Source organism: Engraulis encrasicolus, chromosome 3, assembly GCF_034702125.1.
Source record: "Engraulis encrasicolus isolate BLACKSEA-1 chromosome 3, IST_EnEncr_1.0, whole genome shotgun sequence".
In the NCBI taxonomy this organism is placed as follows: domain Eukaryota; kingdom Metazoa; phylum Chordata; class Actinopteri; order Clupeiformes; family Engraulidae; genus Engraulis; species Engraulis encrasicolus.
Genome location: NC_085859.1, coordinates 13,412,730 through 13,433,824, shown reverse-complemented (window position 1 = coordinate 13,433,824; position 21,095 = coordinate 13,412,730). Strand labels below are relative to the sequence as shown.

At 42.0% G+C, this 21,095-nt stretch overlaps 2 protein-coding genes across 3 annotated transcripts in view; both read right to left on the bottom strand.

The window, feature by feature from the left end:
- Positions 1–3,279, bottom strand: part of cep120 (centrosomal protein 120) — a 28,157-nt gene extending 24,878 nt beyond the window's left edge. The window contains exons 1-4 of the mRNA XM_063194795.1: positions 3,038–3,279; positions 2,084–2,240; positions 1,512–1,626; positions 991–1,126 (exon numbers count right to left, since the gene is read on the bottom strand). Of these exons, the coding sequence (XP_063050865.1) occupies positions 991–1,126; positions 1,512–1,626; positions 2,084–2,240; positions 3,038–3,086 (457 nt within the window). The 5' untranslated portion in view covers positions 3,087–3,279. The remainder of the gene's footprint in view (positions 1–990; positions 1,127–1,511; positions 1,627–2,083; positions 2,241–3,037) is intronic.
- A 2,157-nt stretch (positions 3,280–5,436) lies between these two features.
- Positions 5,437–17,352, bottom strand: znf608 (zinc finger protein 608). Of its 2 annotated transcripts, XM_063194792.1 has the most exons (8): positions 16,917–17,352; positions 15,937–16,024; positions 12,708–15,036; positions 11,419–11,827; positions 11,088–11,257; positions 8,773–8,920; positions 7,793–7,846; positions 5,437–7,053 (listed from the first exon to the last, which is right to left on the bottom strand). In XM_063194792.1, exons 1-8 carry the CDS (start codon positions 17,068–17,070, stop codon positions 7,034–7,036), a joined length of 3,372 nt encoding a protein of 1,123 aa, XP_063050862.1. In that variant the 5' UTR covers positions 17,071–17,352; the 3' UTR covers positions 5,437–7,033. The 2 variants fall into 2 exon arrangements, with proteins under 2 accessions (XP_063050862.1, XP_063050864.1); XM_063194794.1 differs by lacking the exon at positions 8,773–8,920 and having other exon boundaries at positions 7,026–7,053.
- Positions 17,353–21,095: the final 3,743 nt, after the last annotated feature.

Genomic DNA, 21,095 nt, shown 5'->3' with positions numbered 1-21,095 from the left:
CGTTTCAGAGACACAAGGACAGCTTTCTTCTCAGAAATATAAAAATTTGCCCCTCAGTTTTTATCCAAATATGGCTTCAGACACAATCACACCATGACTGATCAATGTAATGGTGTGCCACTAAAGTATTGGCTCCTCACTACAGAGAACACACATCAGGACGTAAAGGGTCAGTCATGGCCTAAGGTGTTCTTAAGATCAGAGGGTTCGAATCCCACCCTTCCCTACCCCTCAAGCCATGGCTGAAGTGCCCTTCAGCATGGCACCTAAGCCCACATTGCTCCAGGGACAGTAGCCAACACCTTCTATCTAAATACCTGTAAGTCGCTTTGGGCAAAAGCGTCAGCTAAGTATAATGTAATGTGAAGGGTGTAGCCTTTTCAAAACCAAATAAATGATGACCTCTACACTGCAGAGTTCCCACCACTCTACTACAGTACTCTACTACTACACTCTACTTTCAAATCTAGAAAATCATGTTGAATGATTTCCCTCTTAGCACCCCAACACTTTAGTGGAACATACAGGGCTCTAAATTAACACCAGCCAACTGGCCAAATGCTGGTGAAATTTCTTTATGGCTCGTAGAAAAGACAAACTTACTAGTCAATTTAACACATTAGTGAGTGTGTTTTGGGCTATTAAGATTAACATCTAATAGCCATTTTGGCTGATGATAAAGTTAATTTAGAGCCCTGGGAACATACAGATACTTTTCCCCTTAAGACACCACAATCTTGATTTTACTAGCTGTACAGTATGCACCTCTTCCTATTTAAGACACTGTTCACCTATGAGTTCAATATGTTTTGGAATTAGTCTTGGTTTTGAAGTAGTTAAAACATAATGATTGCAATTGTGAACTGGGTGCCCATAATTTCTTGCTAGGGAAGAAATTTATTGAACCTGTCTGAGAAATGTGACCCATAAAAAAACAAAAACAAAATAAAATCAGTCTTTTAAAACTAAAATGCACTGGACTGGACCTACCTTGTCTTGGTGGTGCTTCTCTTGGCTTTGGTGCCTCAGGGTTTTGCTTCTCGTCGTTCTCCAGCACCATGGCCAACAGTAGCTCTGGCTTCAGCTTGGTGTACTTGCTGCTGAGCAAGGGGAACCACTTTGGGGGCTGAGGAAGAAAGACAGGCCCACACCAGTGCATGCAGCACACACAGAGAGGTTTACATACATACATACATACATACATACATACATACATACATACATACATACATACATACATACATACATACATACATACATACATACATACATACATACATACATACATACATACATACATTAATTAAATAATTAAATAATTACATTACATTACAATTAGAAGGGGCTTTTATCCAAACTGACAGCCAATCATTACAGGGTATGGGATACAAAAAGACAGGGTGATGGCAGTGCATGCACGCACTGATATTTTTTGTGATGATTTAATTAATAAAATAACACAGCACAAGTCAGGTTGGCTTAATAGAGGCTGTAATTAAATAACAACATACCTGTTTTACTTCCGTTATTGATCGTAGGTCGAGAATGATATAACCGACACACTCTCTTTGGCTCGTAGTGGAGTCTACAGCAAAACATTGCAGCTTGATGGGAGTCCGCTGAAGTCTACAACAGGGATCATGGGCAGTGGAGATGGTAGGAGATTAGCCTGCTGCTTCTGCCGCCCATAATACCCGTGATATCATGGCTATATGTAGATGGTCTTTCGGTCTTTCAACGGTGACACATTAGAGTTTGTAACCTTTTTTGTGGCAACTTTTTTGTACCACCAGCTTTTCCAGGCATGATTGTCACATATCTGATACCGGTTAAGCTCACAATTGAGTTCACAATGAGCTTTAAGTCATGATAGTAACTTATTTACTCAGAGATATAACGTCCAATTCATACGTGCTGGGCAATTTTAGGTTTCTATAAAGTAATAAAGCATTAGTAAAGTAAGCAAAAAAGCATTGAATTAAATGAAACGATTAGTCGACTATGAAAATTCTTGTCGACTAATTGTTATAGTCGATTAGTCACGATTAGTCGATTAATCATCCCAGCCCTAAACCCATGTAACCTGTGCTGGTGCAGAGTCCTGCGGTCCAGTTCCCACGCCAACTCAGTGCAGAACTGTGGCTGTTCCCGGTGGTCCACAGGGTCTGTGAACAGCTGTTCTCCATCAAACTTTGCCTGCACTGTTAAGGTCTGGCGAGGGATCTTTGGAAAGTGACGACCTAAATGAAGATAATGCAAAACCAGCAAACTTTCATATCTGATGATAATATTATATGGTCCATTAAAAGTCCAGTAGACAATGTGTAGCCTAATATTCAATCAAATGTGGCTAAAAGCGTGTGGATCCTAGGGGGGTGCTCTGGCGCACAATAATAACTTACACCCATGGTGTACTGTCAATCATGGGTCTCAGGTCGAATCCAGCCAGGGTCATTTCCCAACCATCAACTAGGCTTTACCAACCCTGAAGTTCCACAACTCTGTCTCTCTCCTATTAAATGCCTCACTGTCCCATCCCAATAAAGGTAAAGCGCCGAAAATATATACTTACCACATAAACTAAAATATACAAAAAGCTATGCAAAATACAAAAAGCTTCCAGTAGTGCCTGTTGGAATTAAAACTTTTGCACAACAATGTAGCCTTCAAAACAGAGCCCTTTCAGGTCATCGGTTGAGTGTCAACTATGCTGTTCTACACATTGTCTGAGGACCAAAAACCAAATAGTCTAAAACATCTCAATCTTACTGCAGAAGTTAAAACGCTGCCTCACATTCTGACTTGTTCATTGCATACGGTTGTGCGGTGGTGCTGAGGAAACCATTGACAACACACGCCAAACACCAGCATCAGTCATCAACGTCATTAACTGAAGTCAAAGCAGTTTGGGGCAGCCCATATTCATGGCTCCTCAAATTAATTACAGGTTGAACAACCACAACTGACACTTAAGTCTGTGGAATGGAAAAACAAAACAAAAACAATCACACAAAGATTACGAAGATTGCTTCTTTACCTTCGAGAATGGAAACAACGATGAGGAGATGATCGGATTTGGAGGCCATTGCTAGGTCGCTAGCAATGGTTGTAAAATACGATACCTCACTCTGCCAATGACACGACTTAAATTGTTTAGAATAAACATGTGAACATCTATTTGATCTAAAGTGGCATGGTATTTGCCAGTGACCACACGACCGCTACATCCCAAAACTCAGAGAAGAGAGGAAAGTAAGAGAAGTAATCAGGGCGCTTGTGTTACCGCCTCTATGGCATTTCAAAACAATTCAACTTCCTGTTGTAGTTCTTACTCGTCGGTGTTTTACGGCAAGCGGCATGTAACACGCTACTGCTGCCATCTACAGGCCTATTACCATAGTGCACTAGTGTTAACCTACGGTATGTCAAGTTTTTTTTTTTTTCAGATTCAGTCATTCCACAAGGGGTTTGCAACATTTCCTTACATCTCAGACATGAACTGCTAAAGACCATCCAGCTAGCAGCCTGTTTTTTTCCTTATCAAGCGTAACAGAGACTTTTAAACATTGCACAGTTAAACAAGACACCAGATATGGTGGTCGTCTACTGCCAGTGCAGAGCAACTTAGTCCTATTTTAAATTGAACTTTTAAAATTTTGTCTGAGTCTTGACCTTCAGACTGCCATTCAGGGCCGCTGCTAGGCATAAACAAAACGCTTAGGGCCTCAATCACTTTGCCCCCAAAATTAGGGCATCCTAAATTGAGATTGATTAAAAAACACATTTTTTTTTTTTTTTTAATCACGACTCCTGACCAGTTATGGTTAGGACCTCGAAAACCTTAGCAGCGGACCTACGCTTATTGGAAAAAGTGGTCACAAAGAACATTATTTCAACAAAGAACATTATTTCAAGGACAAGCCACCTGCTTGACATCCTACAACTTGCATAAAAACTAACAGGAGGGTCCAGGATGCATGTGTTGAACCTCATTCTCAAACACCTTGAGGGCTCCAAGACCGAAAGAAAGCGAAAGCCCAACTAACTAGGAAACTCCAACTCCCATTGTCATTGTAACACAGCACTCCACAGCACACAATTGTTCACTGCACACAACATTGCATTTTATGCCTCACCCGTGCAAGGGGGCAGCCCCCACGGGAGCAGTGTGGCGGGATGGTACCATACTCAGGGTACCTCAATGGAGGAAGATGGGGAAGAGCAATGGTTAATTACTCCCCCCTAATTTCACCAACCTGGCAGGTTGGGATTCAAGCCAGCAACCTTTGGGCTACAAGTCTGACACCCTAACCGCTCACCCATGACTGACCCATGTCAGGACAGATTTCTCAAAAGCTTTCCAACCATCCAACTCCCCTCAGAGTTGCATTTTATCTCCTCTTCTTTACATCCTTTACACTAACGACAGTCATTCGAATACTGACAGTCGCCACATTGTTAAATTTGTGGATGATAGTTGTGAGCCTGCTGGAGGGCACATGGCCCCATCATGGACTATTTTGTGAACTGGTGTCAGGAAGTTATGTTGGAACTTAAAGGGTAACTTCAGCCAATTTCAACATGCAGTTGTAATGCTCACTTGCCAGTACCTGAGATTTTTTTTCTTTTTTCTTCAGCCTTTTCTGAGATCCTGGTCATTGTAATGGAAGCAGGTGTTTGTTTACATTTAAAAAAAACATGTTGATTTATTCCAAAAAACATCCAAAACGTTATGCAACATCAGCAGACAACTAGCGAACAGTGATAGCTTTTGGGAAAATATTTGGAGTAGGCCAATGTTAAGATTTACAAAAGCTGCCCCCATTAGAATAGCTCATATCTCGGAAAAGGTTGAGCCAAAAAATGTACCATCACCAGGTAGTGACAAGTCAAGGGTAGTGTGAGCAATACAGCAGCATATTGGTAGGAGTGCTCCTTTAATGTTTCTAAAACCAAGGACATGTAGCTACATTGGTTTCAGACACAATGATACTCCACCAGAACAGGAATAAATGGGACATTGAAATTGTTCATAAAATATCTGGCTTCCATTATTGATGGCAATTTGACTTTTATCAGTAACAAATGCTGTTCAAGAAAGGGAAGCAATGCTTATGTTAAAGATTTTCAAGGTGCTTTCCCACCGTGTCTGCCAAGTGTGGTGTTGTCTGTGATCAGTTGGGTTTTTCCATAGCACCCAATATACAGAACAAACTTTTACCGTTTTCTGGCCTTGGAAAACCAAGCAGTTTAAAAATTATCAGCAGGCTAATGAACCTATTCTGTAGTATATGTAGGCTATAAACGCATGCAATATGTGAATAGTTTATCCTTGTAATCTCTGCCCATTACCTTTCTTTTAAATATGTTTTAACACTAATCATGAAGCATTAAAGGTAATAAATAAAGTAAACAATAAAATGCAAAAACGGTAAATTGTTGCTTTTATTTGAATTGCCAGGTGTTAAGCCAAGTATTGTATAAAAAAATGAACAGACATTTTTACTGTCAAAGCCATAACATTTATCAAAATAACGACAGGTGGAACTGACAAGGCTACATCAATAAGTGTTGCTCTCGAGGGAAGTTGCACTTGTAAACATGTCGGTTCTGCAGCACTATTTGAGTAAACAAAAGGAAATTTACTGATATGCAAGTGAACATTGTGCTGACTGCATAAGTGAAACCTAGAATCAACTTACAAAAATAAGGCAACATGCTGAATGGGCCTTTTTACTTCACCTTCACTTAATCATAACTCCCAGCAACACCAGAGTTTTTTATTTTAAGATTAGTGCCCCAGTGACCTAATAGGCACAAAACCTTTTAAAAAAAAATCATTTTTTTCCATTTATTTGCATATGCATTGTGTAGCTTTGATGGCTGGTGGGAATAACTCTGTGTTTATTTGTGAGCATTCGTTAATTTGGGAACATGGTACTAAAATTAATTTGAACAAGAATATCTCAAACAGTGACCAAAAGTCGCATACCACTATGTCAAAAAAAAGACCCAAGCTGCATGTTTCCTTAACTTGGAAGTTGGTACTATGCTTTACTTTTTTTTAACAGTAGCCTACACCATACTGTACTTTCATTTGAAAAAAGAAACATGTACAGTTTAAGCTTGCAACATTTTGCTACTAAAGGATGTACAGCACAGATCTATGGCACTGGGAAAGGCAACAAGAGCCGCTCATATCATCAGACATATACAACAACAGACAAGTGACGGTAGCAGTCTCTTGTAGAGATGGAGATCTCAATTTTCAGAGAGTAAAAAATATGTATATTTTATCCGTATATTTTCTATACCAGGTGAGCACGCACATCATCAAATGAGTAGCTCTACCCCTGTGTTACAATAAGTACACAGGACATGACAGGTTTTCTACTCGCTGAATCTGCGATCTCCATCTCTGGTCTCTTTGAGTTTAACAAATGCCAACTGAGCAAATTCAGATGAGTTGACAGCCACAGCCACCTTGCCCCATCTGTTATTACCCTCACTAAGCACACAGTGGATAAGATGATATTTAAATACATTCAATATTTGCGGTCACACAATACGTACAAACAGCGCAATACAGTGTTTTGTGATGGTGGGATTCTGTGATGTTATTTTATGTCGTTCAGCCTTTAAAAGGATGTGAGATTTTGAACATTCCAGAAAAGAATGTGTTCTACAGTTGTATAAGATTCTAAAATTCCACGGCACATTCTATGGACCCCAAATATTTTATAGACCTTTTACTTTCCCTTCACATGTACACCCTTAAAATGTAATAATGACAAGGACCCAAAGCAGATATGTTACAAAGCCTTCTCACCATGTCAAAATTAGTATATTGTTTAAACATACTGTAGTACCATACTGCCAGTATTGAAAAAAGCACTGCATTGTTAATCTTTGTTTCATTAACAAGAAATGAAATTGGTTTTCACCCTCCCACGGAGGTAATGATTAACACCATGGAATTGATGTCTTTGAATCTTTATATCCTAACGTGAGCCAGTCACGCCATCCCACTGATTCATATTTTGCCATCACTCTCTGCAGGAAGAGAAACAATAATAAAAAAAGACAGATTAAGATGTTCAGGTGCAGGCCAGTGGTTGAAATACATACTGTAGACACATACCTGTATGGTACAGTACATGCATATACATACATAGGCCTTCAGTACAAGTCTTTACAGCAATCACATCCAATCACATAGATGTGATAAAATTAATGCACCACAAATTAATTAATTAAATTAATTAACATCACTTTGAAGTATATTGTATGGATCAAAGTTCAAGAGAGTCCTTCTGCACAAGCCCTCAGTAATGCAGGTGCAGGTGTGAGGCAGGAGAAGGTGAATCAATGAACAAAATTCAAGAGACACCGCACACTGCTTACTTTTCTTTAAGTAAAGAAAAGTAAGCAGTGTGCGGTGTCTCTTGAATTTTGTTCATGTATTGTATGGAGTTTTGGCCTGTATCCTAACCTTAGAGGATGACTAATTATGACAGCCAGATTTGCCAAAATCACAAGACACATTTAAAAAATAAATGACATATCAGTCTTCATACTACAGTATGATAAGTATTTCTTTCCATAACGGCACATTAATATGCTATTAGGACAGTACAACCAGGGCGTAATTGGGAGGGAGATGAGCTGGGTTTGACATAGACCCAGGTTGGATTTGATCCACTGTGCCACACCTCTCCCTTACAGCAAAATGTGACACGGTCATAGCTAAACATAATGTGAGGCATCATTCGCCCTCAGTGGGCAGACGTACCAGTGGATGTATTATGTGTCTTCTGACTGGAGACTACAGCAGTGGGGCTTAAACCTGAGAAGAGAAGGCAAAATAGTAACTATTAAACCATGAACATACTACTATACTACTATATGGCATACACTTCAAAGTGGGTAGCAACAAAGCATTGTGTGAACGTCTAGAATAGACTTGCTTCATTAAGGCAGGTACTGCTGGAAGTAACTGGGTCAAACACAGTAGATTTGCACCAATAATACAAAACATGTTTGATTTTGTCGCGATTGTGTCAACAATCAGAGCAATCAGTTGCAGAGCTGATGATGTGTTGTTATAACCAGGATCTCTTGTTGGATGTCTAGCATGACTTTGCCTAAGATCAAGGACAAGTGTCGATGTATGGACATGAAAAGTCAACAGGAAAAAACTCGAAAGTGGGCAGGACAGAATCAATAAGGTGACTAAGACAGGGCTTAACCTGTTAAGCATCATTACCGCACAAATACACCTACCGCAACAAGAGCGAGGCGAACGATGGAAGTAATTGACTTTGTATTGAGTCGCGAGACCAAAGCGATTCTGGAGACTAGAGCGATTTGCGCAACGAGCGCGACAGTTTGAAGTTGAAATCCTTTCAATTTTCTATGACGCGGTTCGGCGACAAGCCGCGACAGCCAATGCCTGTAGAGAGGTCGGTGACCACAGCCAATGGGAATGTTTGAATGCTTTGCCTTCTGCTTGTAACGGACATAGGCCTACTGTAGTCTCTTCAATCGCGCGTATTGCTCTGTCGCTTGAATCGCATCGCGCCTGGTCTATTCGTGCGGTTAGGCATGAGTATGTAGTTCATGCTGAGATGGGGGACAGATTTAGCAAGTTTTAGCAGCACAGCAGGTATACGGAATATAAAACGCTTGCTAAGTACTTCTGATGTATTGGAGGCGTAAAACAAATCATTGCAGTCTGAAAGGGCCCATGAGGTATATAAGACAGGGCTTAACCTGGGTAGGGATCATATTGTCCGGGCATGAGGGTGTAGCCCATGCCAAGGTGGGTATGATGGTGGGTGTGGACGTGCTGAGAGTACGGCATGGGCTCCCTCTCCTGATCCACGTCTCTCTCACACTCTGGGGATCCTCTCTCACCAGGCTTCAGATACAAGATGCACAAAAAGACAAAACAAAATGAAAACAAAATTCACTATCATGTCCCCCAGAGACTGGGTTATGTTGTCATGTGATGCATAGCTTAGAGGAGCACCGAGCAATTTCGGACCAGAGACAGGTGAGACGGATGTTATGGGCAATAATCGGACCACCTACTCAATTTGGAGTAGGCCTACTCATGGAGTAAGGCTGTAACGATATTGCATCGAACCGAGGGATCGCGGTACGCAGACCCACGAACCCCTATCGCGAACCTTCCTCGCAGAATCGCGATGCGCCCTTTTAAAGTTGTTACCCCTCAGTCTAGAAAACAGCAGGATACAGGCAAATGCTTGCATATGCGCTTAATGCTTGTATATGCGCTCAAAGACCATTAGAAATGGGGCGCACATGAGCGAGTAACACTTCCATTCACCCCTCTCTCCTGTAAAATGTTCCGTCCAACCAGCAGCACGTGCATTGGTTGTTATTCATTGCCTGAGCAACCTCCGCGACCGCGACCGCGAGACAAAAAACTTGGGCAAACGTCGGAAGGTAAAGCACAGAAATGAACAACAGACCAAGAAGGCTTTATCAAACGTGTGAAGATGTTTCTGATTCATGCATGCGCCGATGTATGTTGAGTGGAGATAGACGTTGAGCGGAGAGAGAGAAAGAATGCGAGAGAGTGAGATGCTCCGCATGCCCAAATTTGAAAGAGCTTTGAAAGAGCTCTATACGCTCATAAGAGTGTCTGAAGTCGGGCGAACTAAACGTTGAGGTCGATGTCATGTGGATATTAGGCAGCATTATATCCTCCCCACATTGAAAGCCTGCCTAGCGAAAACATGCTCCATTTCAAAATGTCAAATCACAAAACCAAACAAAAGACAACGTGCGTGTTGCATACTGAGAACATAACTGAGGTTCATTTTGAGTTTTGTTTGTATTAAGCGTGTGCGTGCTGCTGCACGATCAAAACAGTTACAAAAATATTAAACATCAAAATGAAGTGTTGCATTTCTGTAAGTAACTTAATACAACATGTTTCCTGACGAAATATTACCAGTGTTGTTTTCAGTTATGTTTGGATATTAATGTTTGACAATGTGAGACAGTTGTTAGGCCTATAGGCTACCTATACTGGAACCCTGACCCTTCTCTCTCCATCTCTGTCTCTCACACATGGTCAGCATCTCAGCATGATATGATCTAAGCCTATTTGTAATAAGCCTATTTTTCCTTGGTGAACTAATATCCCTTATTTCTCTGTGTTGTGCTTTGATGTCAACACCTGGGGAACAGGTTGCAGTGGTAGGCCTATATCTGCAACATCATTTAGTAGACCTAAAAAAATTATGTAGGCAGGTAAATGCAAAAAGAAAGCATATGCCTATATATAAATATAGCCCATAATTTATTTTCTTCTTATTTTTTTCCCTTAAAAAAATAATAAAATCGTGGGGCGTATCGAACCGTGGGTCATATATCGTGATACAAACCGAATCGTGGGTTGGGTGTATCGTTACAGCCTTAATGGAGAGGTGTGGTTTACCATTGCCCATGGTAATTTATTTGGCATTATGAATGTATCATTTGGCATATACGTACATAGCCCATGACCGATGGTGTCAGTTGTGTTCAAACAAGCTACAAGCTTCCATTTGTCGAGTAATACCCGCCATCATCTTTCCACCCCTCTCCACTCTCGGACTGGCTCCCTACCTCAGGCTAGCAGTTTAGCATGGCATCCATGCTGTCTTTCAGATCACAACGATTGTGGTAAACCACATGGGATTTCCCAGGCTGGGCGCTCTGCTTTGAGCTCTCTTTTGTTCACAAATCATCCTTTTATTGCATGCAGCACGCACCAGAGACACTGTGAAATTACTCCAATACCACACATAGGGCCTTTACAGTCATTCGGGATCTTTCTAGAAACCTTTCTACAAATGTTGCAACACCAACCACCAGAAACTTTTGATGGTATGACATGTTGGTTGATTGGTTGGTTGTCAAAGACTTTGATTCCACAATACTACACTACTATGGCATTACATAGGGGCTTTAGTCATTGCCATTCTAGTAACAGCAAATCGACTCTATAACAGGGGCCTTGTCTTTGGAGTTTAATTCAGGCCCTTTGTAGAAACAATTATTGCAACACTTACCACAGGAGATTTCCCATGGTATGACATGCTCCCATGGTTGTTATGCTGGCACAACTCCAGGGGGGTGGGGTCACTGGACGCTTTGCTGCTCATGCTGCTGCTGCTAGTCTGGGATGACAACTCTGACTCCTCCCTCCCAGCAGTCTTCCCATACAAGGGATAGTGAAAACCTGATGGAGGAGAAACCGGGATGAATAATGGTGAATTAAGTGTGGTAATTTACCCCAAAGAACACCCAATTACAATAAAAGAATAATTATGCAAAAAAAACAAAAAAAACAATGGTTCTATTCTTATTTTTTAGCATACTGGCATGGAAACGTAGACTCACCTGCGTAACTGGACACGAGTGCTGGGGACATAACCCTGTAGGCATGGTTACTGGGCTCACACAGGTGCAAGAATGGATAGGAGTGCTGGTACTGAACGTAGGACTGCTGCTGAGGGCTCAACGCTAAGCTCCCACATCCCAGAGGCCCGCTCTTCAACTCATGGGCTTCCCCCATCGTGTCCCGATCGTAGGCTTTATCGCCAATCTCTTCGTGGTCCTCTCTCCGAGGACTCTCTGGCTCCTTGTTTAGCAACTCCACTCCCATCTTGGTGTCTGATTCAGGAGGCCTGTCCAGATCTTTAGCCTTGTCTGAGTGGAGCTCTGTTGGGCCCTTGTTGGCCATCTCCTGATTCAGCAAGGTGGTGTACTTGGCAGGGTAGGGTCTAGCCCAGCACAGGGGCTCACAATCCTACATCAGGAGGAAAGACTACTATCAAATGTAGGGTATACTCATTATACTCGATTGTAGTTGGTTTGTTTGTGACATCATGGGGTTATCCATGTGTGATAACATTTGCCACAAAATGTAGGACTTGCCCATTCCTGTTGCACATCGTACACGTTACAGGCTACACATAAGTACATCGTTAGTATACAGTAGGTGACAGTCTTTCTTTGGAGGAAAGGCTATCATAAAGGGAATGCTCATGCTTGTTATTAATGGTGGATGGTGTTCACATTTCATGTGACAGTCACACAATAAGGACACTAAAACATTTGTTACAGTTTTTAAACCATGTAAATGTCTGAATGTTCTCCAAAGGAATATGCTGTACCACAAACATTCTAAGAATTCCACACTATGGTCTGTGGAACCCACATTGCTTAGAACCTTCATCCTCCATTCTTATCAAAGCAGTTTGACAGCACTTATACGCAGCACCTATATGGTGAAAAATATGAACACTGATATGAATGAGCAAAAATGCTAAATGATTAGATTTGTTTAAAAATATAGTACTGTCCATTTCATGTAAAATTCAGTTCTTACATATTTGATTGAATGTGAACTTCACTTCATGCAAAGAATACATGAAAAACTAGCTGCTACTCTCTTTAATAGCAAGCATTCACTTCCTGGAAGGTATACTCTTTCTAACATAAGATATAACATCATTGCTTTCAATCCACTATTCTCCATAGGCCTCTAAACAAAAACAAAGCCTTAGAGGAACTCCCTGACAGACAGTACTGTAGTGAAATACAATACTTAACAGAGGCACTAGGATGGTACTAGCCTTGCAAAATGAAAGTCACCATCAATGAGAGAATACATCATAATCACTTACATTATTAACACATGACACATTTGAGTCCAGTTGGATCTGTTCGGGCAAGTCCTTGCCAGCAGACTTGTGTTCCTCAAGCTCAAGTCTCTGGTCTTTCATCAGTGTGATGAGGGCAGACTTAACCTGCTGCTGGGGCTTCTCCAGCTCAAAGTACGAGTGCTGTCCAATTTTGTTGCCACCACTGGCCTTAACAGAGTTGACCCCTTTAGAGATAACACTTGATACAGACATATCTCGCAGTTCGTCTTTTTGTTCACTGTGCTCCAGGTCCCGCACCATATGGGCTGCTTTTAGTTTGTTATGCTGCACTTCCTCAGGACTTGCCTCAAAAGGTTTCGGTCTGCCATGGCTACCAACTGATGGCGTTAGCAGCTTTTGGTCAATTTTCATACCTCGGGAATACTGCCCATAGTAAAGGGACTGAGCCAGTGTGGTTTGAGTGTCTGTCATCACCATCTGAAGCTGTGACTGAGAGCTGGAGATACCCAAGTCCTTTTTCTTGGAGTCGGTTGATTCTGTGATTTTAAACTCTTCAGCTACTTCATCTAAATCGTCATTTTTCATTTTGCCATCGTATGCAGTAGAGACCTTGAGGAAAGAGGAGGAGCTTGCCTGCCCTGCATGAACATATCCCTGGAGACAGTAAGCGTCGTAACCTTGGTAGAGAGGAGAAGATTGGGTGTCTTTTACAGTGCCAGGGGCAACCCTGGATGTTATACTGTGGATGGGGTTTGAGTCAGTGTTGGAGTTTACTTTCAGCTTTGTGTTAAATCGGCCGTCCGAAGCACCGTCATCCGCGGCATCTGATATATCTGAGTAAGCAGGGCTATTTGTCTTACTGGTGGTGTTATCGCCATTTGCAATACAGCTTGAGTCAAGTCTGGAGCAACCACCGATTGAAGGACTTGGAGCATTGTCAGTGAATGTGTAAACTTTGTCAGCCTCAGCTCTTATACTGGCCATTCGACTCTCCTGAGTCTCGCTTGAACCATTGGAGACCTCTTGCTTACTCAAGTGTTCCTTCAAAAGGCTAATGGAAAAGTCTTTCGCCATAACTTTAGATTCTTCCATTTTAATGTGTACATTTTCCGACTTTATTGTTCTGATGTCCTTTGAGTGTCTGTCTTTAAGTCTTTGTTTGTCTTTCCTTTTACTATCTTTGCAAGTGACCAGGGTTGGACTTGGTAGAGTAGGCTGCACAATCATGTCTAGTTTTGGCTTGATGGGTTTCACGTTAAGACTTTTGGTTTTTGTGAGAGAGACAGTGGGAGATGAATAATGGCACGTGGCATCTGCACTGCTAGAAGACAGCGTGGTTGTTGGAATGGCAATGAGCTTTGGAGGAGCAGGAGGCGTCACAATGAACCTTCCACCCTTAACCTTTGACGATTTCTCTGTTTTTCCCAGTTCTTTTTTAATCGGGTCAACAATCTCAGTCTTGTCAATCAAGTCTTCAGCCTCCAGCTTTGGCATTTCTACTGAGGAACTACGGTCAGTAATAAGGCAGTTCTCCAAAACCACGGTCATGTTTGAGATGATCGGTAGGTTGCTCAAGTCATCAGCAGAACCATCTTTGGTTACTAGATGCCTTCGTGATTTGGAAGCGATCAAAGGGCCTGTGTCCATACTTACCATCATCTTTCTGCTCTTCAATGGTCCTACCACACCAAGCTTGGGTGGAGAGTTTGCCTTTTTAGAGGAAGAGGACGAAGGGCTGTTATTGTCAGTACAGCTGAAGGTCAAGCTCCTCAACGGCCCGCCGCTACTCTCCTCCTCATCAGTGAGCCGATCCTCACTCTCTACCCCAAAGTCTGGTTTCCTATCAGCATCTAAGTGTGCATGTGACTGGTGGTACCGCAGTCCGTTAATATGCTTGTACTTCTTGTTACAGTTTGGGTGGGGGCAGTCAATCAGCATCGGCGACGGGCACGCAGTCTGCTCCAGGAACACTGGGTCGGACTTCCCCTGGGGTGTGGTGGGCGCGCTACGAGATTTGGCTCGTATCCTTTTCCCGTTACCATTCTTGACCTCTTCGTTTACCAACGTCAGGTCCAGTTCGGCGGGAGCTTTGATTTTCCTCTTCCCTTGCAGTAACGGAGTAGGTTTCAGCTCTTCCTCTGTGTAGTATGGAGGCGTCCTGCAGTTGTTGAGCAGGTTGAGGCTTCCTCTTCGTCCCTTGCTGCTGATGCCACGTCTCTTGTGCGGTAGTGCTCGAACCTTTGGAAGAAGAGGCTCCACCAGCACTGGCTCGGAAATGGCCAATCGCATCCGTTTGCTGCGGCCACGTCCTCCTTGCGATTCAGCATCAGTGGACGGTGAGTCACAGAATCTTAAAATGAAAGCAGACAGGCATTATGACGGTTAATATTGACAATTATTAAGTAGTGTATGAACAAATTACAATGCAAAAACCTTAAGGTTTTAAGTGTGAGGATGTCTAAGTCATAAAACTAAAAAGTGCATTCACCTTTTCGATCATTAGTGAAGTTAAAGAAGGGGTTGTACGCAACGCAAAAAATACTTGGAAAATCTGCGTCCCTATATGGCTCTAACGGAAGGGCCCTAGTCTGCTATGCCAGCAACCCAGGTTCAATTCCGGCCCTGGTAATTTGCCGCTGCCTACCAGTCTCTTTCCCCACTCTTTACCAGTCTATCATTCCCTGTCCTGTGCATAATAAAGGCAAAACAACATGAGACAATTTTTTTTTGGCCAGCAGCCCACTCACCATTTTCTCTTGTGGCCCACTGTCTACCACCATGGGCAACAAATTGGGTACCCCCTACCACAGTGGTTCTCAACCTTTTTCTTCAGGGACCCATGTTTTTACCATTGTAAGCTGTGGTGACCGCGCGAGCGGCCGCACGAGAGGGAGTCACATGATACTCATTAATTATCATTTTATTCCTCAATTTGTCTTCAGTCAAATATAGAATAACTGTTTAATGTATCACTTACATTGTGTTGCTTCTATATTAGTTTAAATGCTTTATTATGCATTTATTCAACATGGGCTACATATGGTATTAAAATGAAACCCCTTAAAATCAAGAGGGCTTCGCGACCCCCTGTGGATCTTTGGCGACCCACTGGTTGGGTCCCGACCCATAGGTTGGGAACCACTGCCCTACCATACTGTATTCAAATGTAATACTCTAGCCTATTCAAAGACCTTGCCCCATGCTACAGGTCTTATAACAGGTATTATATCTGAGCTTATACGTAACTGACCTTGGAGGTGCCCAGTCATGTTTGGTGCAGTCTAGAAGAGTTCCTACATAGGTCCTCTTCCTCCATGTGACATTCACTACAAGCACACCTGAAAACAAATAGTCAGGTTGAGTTCATATGTACAGTATATTTGGCAGGTATAGACACACGCAAAGAAAAGAAAAGAAAAGAAAAGAAAAGAAAAGAAAAGAAAAGAAAAGAAAAGTAAAGTAAAGTAAAGTAAAGTAAAGAAAAGAAAAGAAAAGAAATAGCAGAAGTTAGCTTGAACTAAATCTAACCAATCCCACATAATGATAACCAACAAAAAAGTGCAGCAATTTTATATATTTTTTAAAAAAATAGAACAGACAAGGAATAACAAACAAGATTACTGATGGAACTTACGCCATCAAATTCCACAGCAGGACTCCCTGGCACATTCACCTCTGATAATAAATAGACCTATGCTTCTTTTCACTCAAATTACTGTAGTCCCAGACAATACCGCAGAAGGTTGACACTGACTGGTGCAAGGCCAAGCATAGTCCTCATGATTCTAAGATGATTATATTGTTCTTAATGGGACCAACTATTCTTTCATCATAATATGTCCAAACATTGCGTCCAGTGCTTCTGCTAGGGGAAAGTGAAACTAACTTCAACCCCCTCTGTCTGATACCTTAGTCCACCAAGGACAACCAATGAGGCATGTGGCAGGCTTGTAGTGAAAGTCGAAGAAGATGTATTTTCCTTTGTGTGTAATTTCCTTTGTGTGTGTTATGAATTAAGTTCATTATGTCTAACTGTTTAACTTAAACACTTAGTGGTTTCTTTTGCCTTAAGACATGTAAAAGTTGTTTAAGTCCTTTGTGTGTGTTATGACTGATTTTGGTGTATATTGGGTCTAATAAGCCTCAAATAACAAATCATGTTTTTGTGAGGATCTACAATGTCAACAACATCAAAATACTTCAAGACAAGACAAGTAAACTGCTGCTCACCTTCCTCTGTTTCGTGCCACACAATTCCCTCTAGGTTGACACTGGTGCCCGGCTGGCATGGCCCCATGTGTGTGGGGGTATCGCAGGCCTTTCCCGGCTCCTGCGTGTTGGTTCCCACTGAGCGAGTCCGCACCTGCAACTGCAACAGCAACATGAGGGGTATTGCATGTGAAAACTTCAAAAACAATGTAAAGGTGAAATGTGCGTCTACAAAACAAATCCACAACCAATGACTCACCACCCACTGAGAAGGGAGGAAATATGCACACACATTAAACAGGACAACAGAGCAGACATTAAACAGACCGTCAAAATACAGGAAAATTCAGAGAACAACCTGACACAGACAAAAGTAATGCACATGGTGATGCCTTGGTTGCTAAAGCATCTGGTTTATCTGAGAAACTAAGAAAGATATTCAGCAAACTGCATCAGAGCAGGGCTCAGCATTGCATCTACACTTTTTAAAGGGAAACACTACGTACATTTTGACAGGGAATACACTTTCAAAGACACATAAAGAGCTGCATATCTTGGATGAGGAGGGTGGTTGGTTGAGAGGAACAGCCAACAATCAATGAGGGGGGGCGGGGTTGGGGGGGGGGGTATATAGAGCACCATGTATATTCTACAGCAGTACATATCATTCTACCTTGTGATCCAATCCTAGAAAGTTCAACTGTTCATCAGATGTTTTCAGATGCCTTCTTTTAGATTTTAGCGAGGTTTTACTTTTTTATCTGCTATTCTTTTTATCTTCCTGTTTTATCCCTGCCTTTTTTTATCTTGTTTATATCTGCCTTTGTCAGGTGCTTTTATTTTCTTTTACAGCACGCCTTGCGCTGCTATTGTTTTTATGCCTTTATGCCTTAATGCTTTTTGTCTTTTCTCTTTTTTGTAGTTGTTCTGCTTTGCATGTTTTTTTTTTATCTCTTTGTACAGCATATTGAATTGCTTCCATGTATGAAATGCGCTATAGAAATAAATGGCCTTGCCTTGCCTTCATCAATGCCACAGCAGTCGTCTAGTCTAGGGACCACAACTCGCACTCACACCTCACAGTAACACTAGACAGGATTAACAGGTCATCACCATTGGAAGCTGTCATCTGTCTCTAGGGATGTGGAAGATTAATAACTCTTCACACCTTTTCATGTAACACCTTTGTCAAATGAAGATTGTACTCTCTACTCCAGTAGACAAGGGTAGAGAGTACAGTAACTTTATTGATCCTTGAGAAAATGAGGGTGTCTAGCAGCATATACAAAATACACAATTGCATAATATACATGTGTGTGACATGTATTAAGGATAACCAATGTACTGCAACCATTTGATTTGATTGTTGATTTTTTTTAGTTTTTTTTTTGTTTTTTTGTACCTCTACAATCCAAGCACATAGAAAATGGGGTTACTCAACTATGATCGAAAATGTTGGTAGGTTTGGAAAATCAATTTGGAGATAAAACGAAGAGTCAGACTAGGGCTGTAATAAGACTTCTGACAGGTCTCATTTAGCCAAGAAAAAAAAAGTAAATGGAGGGAAACAAAGGCTGGCCTTGACATCAGAAAGCTTGTGGTAAGTTATCTTTGCCCGACACGTTGCGTTTGAGTCTGATATTCTGGCGCAAGGTTAAAAAAAATCCAAAATACCCATTCAGTGAAAAGGGGAGGGACAAATGAGGATGGGTGAACAATGATGCATTACATATGAACAGATGTGTCATCACCAAAAGTTAGCGATTGGATATAATCAGCTCCAAACAGCAATACAAATAGAGGTGCTCCAGTGCTCAATTTCACAGCTCCAGAACCTCTGTACGAAATCATTAAAAGGTCAAACCAGATTTGGAAACTAATCGTTGACATTTGTATATTGTAACTATATAACCAGATTACTCTTATTCCAGAATTCCACAATGCTGCCATTCATCCCTCCCACAGAGCTTCCCTTAGATTCTAACTCTAACCACAGTGTTTCTCAACCTTTTTTTAGGCGAGGCACCCTTTCAATTCATGAAAAATGTCAAGGCACCCCAAACCAACAAGCCGTAACATGGCATTGCATTCATTACCACACAAGCTTAGAAAAGTAACACATTTGAAGACGTCACATAACCTACGTTTGATTTTGCAGCTTGCTGGGGCGACCTAAATTTACTTCATTGTGCGCAAATGGCAGATGAAAGATTCCACTGACTAGCATTCATTTATTAATTTAGACAAATATATATGATACTACACAATTCATTTATCAGTCATGTTTCCGCGGCACCCCTGAGGGGGGCCTGCGGCACCCCAGGGTGCCCCGGCACCCTGGTTGAGAATCACTGGACTAACCACACTGACACCTCCCCAGTATTTCACTTCATTGTCTGGGAAATACTGTAGTTCTATTGACAATGTGTACCTTAATACACGCCATTCCACCAGTGGAACGCTGTAATACTCATTGGAAAGTTAACTACCATAGTACTACAACACTATGACATAACACCGGGCCTTTAGTACTGCACTATGACTTTGTCATTGCCTTTCTGATAACAGCAAATGTATAACGCTGTGTCTTAACGTGTTAATGGCCAGGGTGTTAATGGTTATACCAACTGAAGACTTCATGTCCTTTCCCATGTGTTAGACAAAGAAAAATCAACCAGTGTACCAAAAACTCCAGCTTTCCAGTGTTTGTTACTCTCTGCCATTTTAAATTCAACATCTAAACAGCATTTAATGCAGCCTAATATTTTGCCCCACCCTATACAGTCTAATAAAAGGTAATCATTATCAAACAGGGGGCAATCTCAGGCCTGGGGGCCACATGCGGCCCACTGAACCATTTCATCTGGCCCACAGGGCCTTTACAAGAAAGACCCTTTTAAAATCCCAAGCAAAACTCTCACCTATTATTCTTAAAATGGATACGGTCTTGTGGGTTTGAGATGAATCATGGCTTACATCTAAACACTATAAAAATGTAGGCTATAAAATGTCCAGCATGTTATGTCAGTGTACCTTATTTTTTGTTACTGGCATCAGCATCAGCACCAGCATCTGAAGAGAAAGCCTAGCCAGGCCGTGCCCTCCTAGTGACGCAACAAGTCAATGATAATCAGGCTAGTGAAAGCCCAAACTCCCATTGTCATTGTGACACAGCTCTCCAGTGCACAGTGTTCACTACACACAACGAAATTCCATTTATGCCTCCTCACCCGTGCAAGGGGGCAGCCCCATAAAGCGCCAGGGGAGCAGTGCGGTGGGACGGTTTGGTGCCTCAGTCATGGAACAGGATGGGGGAGAGGAACAGTTAGTGGCTCCCCGCACTAACTTGTTGGGTCGGGAGTCAAACCGGACAATTGACCACCCTTGTAGCCTACAGTATACTTAATGTATCTTGGAGATGGTCACCATCACGAATAGAGATTTACATGGCATCCAGTTCAGAACAGGAGGCTACTTCTAGAGTTCTTTCAGTATAACAAAGGCCAACAACACTAGAGAAGAAATGGTTATTTTAACCCTTGCTGTGTATGCATAGGGAAATAGCTTATACAGACCCAGGAAGATATGCATTATTAAAGGAAACTAGGTCTCGGGAGTAAAAAGCTTGAGAGCCCCCAAAAACATACTGTACACACACACACACACACACGCACGGACGTACGTACGCACGCAGGCACGCAGGCACGCACACACACACACACACACACACACACACACACACACACACACACACAAAAGCTTGAGAGCCCCCAAAAACATACTGCACACACACACACACACACACACACCCCAACAAAACAGCAGCCAGTAAAATTTGACAACAGCCTGCAGTGGGGGACTCTGCACACGAATGCCATGGCACAACACTTGTACAACTGTCATTGTCACAAAAAAATAGGCCTACACCTAGGGAAGGAACGATATTTGGCTATGTCCATTTTGAGTGTTGTTTGTGTGGCAGGGTCATATAGGTTTATCATACAGGTTACAGGAAGTAACACGGGCCACCTGGGCCATTGGCCTGTTGGCAGTGCCCATCCAGTTTTGACACAGAAAAAACACATGTCTGACATTCATGTCAGTGTTATGGGCTATGCCAGTGTGCTATCAGAGACTGTGACTTAGGCCTACACCACACATTTTGTCAGCCATAGAAATACAGAGTTGTCACATTTCAAA

What these genes read in the sequence shown, in the direction of transcription:
- znf608 (XM_063194792.1), bottom strand. Translation starts at nt 17,070, where the DNA reads ATGTTGCTGTTGCAGTTGCAGGTGCGGACTCGCTCAGTGGGAACCAAC. An exon ending in ACCATGGGAAATCTCCTGTG is followed by an intron (nt 8,921 to 11,087) that starts GTAAGTGTTGCA and finishes TTGTATCTGAAG; the next exon opens with CCTGGTGAGAGAGGATCCCC. An exon ending in ACAATATGATCCCTACCCAG is followed by an intron (nt 7,847 to 8,772) that starts GTTAAGCCCTGT and finishes TTCTCTTCTCAG; the next exon opens with GTTTAAGCCCCACTGCTGTA.